Source organism: Panthera pardus, unplaced genomic scaffold, assembly GCF_024362965.1.
Source record: "Panthera pardus isolate Hobbes unplaced genomic scaffold, ASM2436296v1 HiC_scaffold_15, whole genome shotgun sequence".
Lineage (NCBI taxonomy): Eukaryota > Metazoa > Chordata > Mammalia > Carnivora > Felidae > Panthera > Panthera pardus.
In genome coordinates this window covers 4304755-4312500 of record NW_026526710.1, presented here as the reverse complement: position 1 = coordinate 4312500, position 7746 = coordinate 4304755, and the positions used below count along the sequence as shown (strand labels likewise).

At 42.6% G+C, this 7746-nt stretch overlaps 1 protein-coding gene across 2 annotated transcripts in view; it reads right to left on the bottom strand.

Annotated features, from left to right (window-relative positions):
• The window catches only part of ACAD10 (acyl-CoA dehydrogenase family member 10), a 43026-nt gene that overhangs the window by 11636 nt on the left and 23644 nt on the right, over window positions 1–7746 (bottom strand). The window contains exons 8-9 of one of the 2 annotated variants that reach the window (XM_019467436.2): window positions 6737–6805; window positions 5029–5210 (exon numbers count right to left, since the gene is read on the bottom strand). In XM_019467436.2, coding sequence (XP_019322981.2) covers window positions 5029–5210; window positions 6737–6805 — 251 coding nt within the window. The remainder of the gene's footprint in view (window positions 1–5028; window positions 5211–6736; window positions 6806–7746) is intronic. The other variant, XM_019467437.2, reaches the window with a different exon arrangement.

The following is a 7746-nucleotide window of genomic DNA, read 5'->3' as shown; positions in this document are numbered from 1 at the left end:
AGGTTCATTCTTCTGCTGTCCAGTTTTCCCAGCACCACTTGCTGAAGAGACTGTCTTTTTTCCATTGGATATTCTTTCCTGCCTTGTCAGAGATTAGTTGGCCATACGTTTGTGGGTCCATTTCTGGGTTCTCTATTCTGTTCCATTGATCTGAGTGTCTGTTTTTGTGCCATGTGGTATCACCTTCTGATGACCTAGGAGTTTCTCATGTGATGCTCCTGCCATCGTGGCTGGATTTCAGTGTGATCTGGGTACTGTTTCCAGCCACATGGCCTGCAAGCCTGATCCCTGGCCCTCTCAGACATCCGACAAGCTTCCTAACAGCCTTTAAAAAATCCCTTGTTGGCTAAACAACAGTGGTTGGCTAAGAGCATGGAGTCTGGGGCTGGGCTGCCTCGGTATGTTTCCCAGCTCTGCCATTCTCTATCTTTCTGATCTCAGACAGGTGACTTAACCTCTCTGTGCCTCAGTTTTCCCTCCTCAGTGAGATGTTCCTCAGAGAGTTGTTGGGAGGATAAAATGTGTAAAGGCCCCTGGAAATGTTCCTGGCATGTAATACTACTACATGAGTATTTGCTATCATTATTCAGTTGTTTGCTAAGAAACCCAAGAGATACCAAAGTTGAGGAACTTGCAAGTTATATCTGGGACCAGGACACTGGAAGGAGTTCTGGAGTCAACTCAGCTCACAGTCAAGGTCTTCAACTGATTTCACTTCTCTGAGCCTCACTTGCTTCTTCTATAGGAGTATATTGACACCTAAATTCCACAAGACTGTTGTGAAGGCTAACAGAAATCCATACAGAACATGCCAGATACTTAGCTGCACAGAAGGCTGCTCCATGAATGGTGGCATTATTGTCCCGGTTATTGTCAATTGATCATTATTAATTGTCACTATTAATATAACTAAAAATTAATAAATGTGTCAGGTCCCTGGATCTAAGCCAAGCCCTCATCCTTCATCTGAAAGAGCAATGGTCCCCAGAGGATGAAGGGTTTGAAGATAAGGATAGAGACGTCAAGCTCCTTCTGTGCAGTCCACTCACAGTTGGGGCATCCAGACATGAGCCCTTTGGAAAATCTAGTTGGGTCATGAGAGGTGGAGATCAAAATCCACAGGAATTTAATCCAAAACAAATCAAGCCTTTAGAACTAACTTCTAGTTTTCAGAATTATAGGAAATAGAGTAAAGTAAACCATAAGGAAACAATCAAGACAAATATATAAGACAACTGACTTGGTCTTTTTTTTTTTTTTTTTCCTTGAGAGACAGAGAGAGAGAGAGAGAGAGAGAGAGAGAGAATATCTTAAGCAAGCTCCAGGCTTGATCTCACAACTATGGGATCGTGACCTGAGCCAAAATTAAGAGTTGGATGCTTAACCAACTGAGCCACCCAAGCGCTCCCTGACTTGGTGTCAAAAAATTCATTAAAAAAAACAGGTGGGGGGCGGGGGGACTGTTCTAGATTCCTTGATCAGATCCTGATATGGGGGAGGGGGACTCATTTATAAAAGATATAAGGGGATAACTGATGAAGTCTATCTGAATATGGATTGGGTTTTAGATATTCTGGGGAAATTTTTAATTTTCTTGGATGTGATAATGGTATCGGAGAATGCCCTTATTTTTAAGGAAATGCTTTATAAAGTATTTAGGAGTTAAGTGTTAGGGTCTCTACAACTTTGTTAAATATATAGGGAGAGAGACAAACAGAAGAAGAGGGAGAAGGAAAGAGAAAAGTGAATATGGCAAAAGTTCAGCATTGTTAAAATTAGTAGCGGGCATGTGTAGTTATTCATTGTACTATTTCACGTTTCTGTAAGCTTGAAAATTATCAGGCTAAGAAGTCAAATACAAAACTCACAGGAGCTGAGCCTTTGTGAAAGGAGCCCTTCAGGAAAACCTCCGATGTGGATTTGGAACCTCCCGCCCCTCACACACACCAGCCCAGGGCTGCACACGTTCCATTTTCACAAGAAGCAGACGCAGCTGCCCCTGTGTCTCTGGCTCTGCTGGCCGCTGGTCTCTCTCAGGCCTGCCAAAGCGCTGAAACATCCTTCCTGAAGCAGACTGCCCCCCTGGGATAAGGAAGGAGGATTATGTGCTCCCTGCAGGTCCTGGGTGGTGAAAAGGTTCTTTGTGGTAATTGGACTGCACCTGAAGGATCTTTGTCAAAAGTCCCTCTTGATTAGAAATCCTGTTTGTGTGCTCTCTCAGTCTTTCTTTTGTGTTTTTACAAATTTAAATGTGTTCTTTTGAATAGATAACACATTCACAAGGCTTGGACAAAAGGGCAAACAGTAATCTTTTTCCCACCCCTCCGCCCAGCCATTCAGCTCTTTTCCTCCCCCAAGGCAACCCACGTGACCAGCTTCTTAGGTATTCTTTTGGAGATATTCACTTGTGCCAGCAAATATTTAAATGTATTTGAATATGTAAATTAATTCAAATAGACCGCTCTTTACACAAATGGTACTATCTATTTATAGCCAATGCCCTGCCAAGCAGCTGGATTCCTGACATAACCAGAGAAATTGCAGGGTTTTTTTGAAAAGAAAAATCTAGTGCGCCTGTAGCTGGATCAGTGAACCTGAAGCATGACGAAAGTGCTTTATGCTTTCAGACTCAAAACATAGCCAGTGGCCTGGGATGCTGGCCCTTAGATCACATGAAATCACATCAGATTTCTGCTTTGTCTCTTGATGCTAAGAAGTCAGTGGAAAAAATGTCAAAATAGTCTATTTTTTTTTTAACGTTTATTTTTGAGACAGAGAGAGACAGAGCATGAACGGGGGAGGGTCAGAGAGAGAGGGAGACAAAGAATCTGAAACAGGCTCCAGGCTCTGAGCTGTCAGCACAGGGCCCGACGCGGGGCTCGAACTCACGGACCGTGAGATCATGACCTGAGCCGAAGTCGGACGCTTAACCGACCAAGCCACACAGGCGCCCCAAAATAGTCTACTTTAAAGGCACAGGGGGCACCTGGGTGGCTCAGTTGGTTGAGCGGATGGATCCTCTGTCCCCCTCTCTCTGCCCCTTCCCTGCCTGCACTCTCTCAAAAACATTTAAAAAGAAAAGAAAAGAAAAGAAAAGAAAAGAAAAGAAAAGAAAAGAAAAGAAAAGGCACAGGATCCATTCAGACAGCACATGGGAGAGGCTTCCATAAGCTGTTGTCGCTCTAGGACTGGATGTTACACTGCCCACTACTTCATTTGCCTAAGGCTTTATCTTCATTCAAAGCACCGGGACAGCTGCCACCTCATTTGCTTTTCAGATCAGCCCTGTGAGGGAGGCAGCACAGGCCTTTTTTTTTTTTTCACACCAAACCTTTACTATTGAGAAAACTATGAGGAGGTAATGTGACTTGCTCAAGGTCGCTGGTAAATTAGCATCCAACTTCTCCTCCAATGCTCCTTCCATCTTGAAACAACGGATCAATATGGGCAACATGGGTTGTCTTTGCCCACTTGCCCTTTTACTGGTGAGTAGGGCTGCCAGATAAAATACAGGATACCCAGGGTGCCTGGGTGGCTCAGTTGGTTAAGCGGCCAACTCTTGATTTCAGCTCAGGTCATGATCTCATGGCTCTCATGGGACTGAGCCCACTTTCAGGGACTCTGCACCGACAGCATGGAGCCTGCTTGAGATTCTCAATCTCTCTCTCTCTCACTCCCTCTGCTGCTCCCCCACTCATGCAGGCGTGTGCTCTCTCAAAATAAATAAATAAACGTTAAAACAAAATACCCACTTAAATTTGAATTTCAGATAAACAACACATTTTTATTTCCAAATGAGACTACCAAGGTGGAGGGGAACCCACAGGGGATGATACGGAGCCCGCTGTACTTGGAAGGGATGGAGGACTCCCTCAGTATGGGCTAGGAGGTCAGCAGGCCTGCTCTGTTGTAGCTAAGTGTCTCAGAGTGATCTGAGTAGGGACTCAGATCAGGTGCCCGTGGAGAGGTGGAACTTTAGGTACTTCGGCAGAAACGGTAGGAAGTTGATATACACTGGACACATACTATAGCCTTGGATGTGGTCCTACAGAAAAGAGGCACATTAAGGCTAAAAGCAGAGAAAGAAGAAAATACAGCTTCGCTGAGAGATTCTTTTTGACTACAGCCAAGAATACATGCTGGTCAAGAGTCAAATGATACTCTTGTACTTTCCAGGTCAGAAAGAGTGAAATTCTTTGGCTTGTGCTGAAGTTTGTGCATGCAAAAGCATGGAGACATTTGTGACAGTGGTTTTAAAATTGTGTGTGCCTGTCAAATTCATAAAATGCTACACTTCAATACACCTGACTTCAAAAACAAAAACAAAAAAAAAAAAAAAAAGGGAAAGCAAAGCAAAAACAGACAATAACAATGAGGATGAGGAGCAACTGGTACGCTCAGACATTAAAAAACAAGCAGAGGGCACTTCGGTGGCTCAGTGGGTTAAGCGTCAGACCTCAGCTCAGGTCATGATCTCACAGTTCTTGAGTTCAAGCCCCACTCTCTGCTGTCAGTGGGGAACCCGCTCCGGATCCTCTGTCTCCCTCTCTCTCTGACCCTCCCTCGTGCTTGCTCTCTTTCTCTCTCTCAAAAATAAACATTAAAAAAAAAAAAAAAAAAACCAAGCAGAAACAAACTCTGCAAACAAAATACCTTGGCATAATGGCATTTTAAAAGTCTATCCTTGTTGAAAAGAATATTTAGGGGAAAGAGTAAAAAACAGAAAAAAGTATCTTAAATACTCCTGGCTGGTATCAGAAAAAAGATTAAAATGGTCTAGCAAGATAAAGTTGCAGAGAAGAGAGATTCTGTAGTCCATGAAGGGATGTACCCAAGGATAGGATGTCGTATTCTAGGTAAGTGACACCTCCATTAAAATGTAACTGGATTTCCCAGCAGGAGGCTATGAAGCCCACATCACACTTAGCAAACACTAGGTGCGTGAACAACCTGACATCACGCAAATCCTAAAACCAGGGGCACCATGAGGAAACTATCAGCATGAAAGACAAATGGCCTTGTGCTCACCGTGTTTCGTGTAGTCTTCTAGGCCCGTAGCCTTGAGGTCCACGCTGTGAATTTTGCACAAGACTCTGTTCATGGCAGTGTAAATGGCCCGCCTCTGGGTGGGCTCCAAGCCTGGCAGAGAGGGGTCTCTGTAGATGAGACCTGGGCAGTACTCCATCAGATAGAAAGGAGTACCGATGACCCTGGGAGGGACACAGACAGGATGTTTCAGTGGCCCAGCTCATAACATGGCGGGCTGTTAGTCATGGTATTGCTCTAACTGTCCTGTGTGTTCATTCGAAGAACTGAGGAAGGAGTTCAGGCCCAGGGTACTGGATGTTTCCTTTCTCCTTCATACACGAGCACAGGTTAGAAGCACCCCATCCCCAAACCAGTCCACACACACAGCCCTGTCTATACTTCCTTGCCCGCATACCTCTCTTCCATTAGGTCCACTTGGAGAAGCTATGGAATGGAGTTTAAGAGTGATAATGTAGGAAAGCATATTGAGAGGAGGCTAGACATTACTAGAAATCAGCTGACTGTTCTAAAAACTTGTTTTGAAAATTCTACCATTAAAACTGTTTATCCTGATTTGACCATGGGCTAGAACTTAAATTTATTATTAAATTATTAATTATCTTAAGTGTAATAATGCTGCTTTGATTATGAAAGAAAATGTCTTTATTTTTAGGAGGGGTATGCAACTTACTTCAAAAGATTCAGCTAAAAATATATATAGAAAAAGAAAATATATTTATAAAATGTATAAAATTATAAAATTATTAGAGTGTGTAATTATTATTATATAAAATTATTTATATCATACACCTATACACGTATGTAAACATACATATATTCACACAGAAGGCAAATATGGCAAAATGTTAGCAACATTTTAATCTAGATGAGAACTCTTTATGCTACTTTTTCTTTCAACTTTTCTATGTTTCAAAATGTTCATAATTAGGTGGGACAAAAAAAAATTCAAAAAGGTTATTGCAAAGCAGTTTAAAAACAACTTAGAAGGACCACAATAAAAGATTAACAAAAACAAACATGAAGCTAGGTGGATCCAATTCTCACAAAAGCAAGTATTTCTTCATCTTTCAGGATAACTTACAGATTTGTGAGCTCTCGGGGTTGGGGGCGGGGAGGGAATGCTCTAAAGTCTTTCTTCTCTCCCATCCACATTTTGTCTTCATTCTAACAAACTGGGATTTGAGCGACTAGATGGGCTTTTCTCTTCTGTAGTTTGAATATGTAATAAAAAATAAATCCAGTGGCGTCTGCGTGGCTCAGTCGGTTAAGCGTCTGACTTCAGTTCAGATCATGATCTCACAGTTTGTGAGTTCGAGCCCCGCATCGGGCTCTATGCTCACAGCCCAGAGCCTGGACCCTGCTTCAGATTCTTTGTCTCCCTCTCTCTCTCTCTCTCTGCCTCTGCCCCACTTGCTCTCTCTCCCTCTCTCTCTCAAAAATAAATAAACATTAAAACAAATTAGTCAATCAATCAATCAATCAATCAATCTGGAAACACCTGGATGGCTCAGTGGGTTAAAGCATCTGGCTCTTGATCTTGGCTTAGGTCATGATCTCACGGTTTGTGAGATTGAGCCCCGGTGAGTGCAGAGCCTGCTTGGAATTCTCTCTCTCCCTCACTCTCTGCCCCTCCCCCCCAGATAAATAAATAAACATTTAAAAATAAATAAATAAATCTCATCATTACCCTGAGTCTTCACAGAGGTCAAGAACTCTGGGGACAGGCACCCCAGCATTTGCAAGGGCTTTCATTATCCTGCCAGAATAAAGAGAAATGAATGAAAATGCTGGCTGAATTGATGAGATTTTCTTGAAATTATTTTTCTGAATTAAAATTAGTGTACACAGGAATTAAAACAGAATTCTAAAAAATATCCAATTGACCCCGAGGTATGCAAGAAGAACAAACAACAGATGGAACAAACAAAAACCAAATAGCAAAATTATAGACTTAAGTCAAATATATCAATAGTTACATTACATTGATTAGACTAAACATTTCAGTTGAGACAGAGATTGTCGTATTGCACAGAAAAGCAAGACCTAGCTACATGCTGTCTACAGAAGACATTCTTTATATATAAAAACATAGGGAAAGGAGCACCTGGGTGGCCCAGTCGGTTAGGTGGCCAACTTCAGCTCAGGTCATGATCTCATGGTCTGTGAATTTGAGCCCTGCGTCGGGCTCTATGCTAACAGCTCAGAGCCTGGAGCCTACTTCTGACTCTGTGTCTCTCTGACCCTCCTCCACTCACATTCTCTCTCTCTCAAAAATGAATAAATGTTAAAAAAAAAATTTTTTTTAATTTTTTTTTTCAACGTTTTTTATTGATTTTTGGGACAGAGAGAGACAGAGCATGAACGGGGGAGGGGCAGAGAGAGAGGGAGACACAGAATCGGAAACAGGCTCCAGGCTCCGAGCCATCAGCCCAGAGCCCGACGCGGGGCTCGAACTCACGGACCGCCAGATGGTGACCTGGCTGAAGTCGGACGCTTAACCGACTGCGCCACCCAGGCGCCCCTAAAAAAATTTTTTTAAAAGAAATAGCCACATTAATATCAGAGAAAGGACACTTTAAGACAAAGAGAAGTACCAGAAGCAGAGGGACATTTCCAGATGATACAAGAATTAATCCATCAGGAAGATATTGCCATCATAAATGTGTACATGCCTCATAACAGGACTTCAAAATGAAA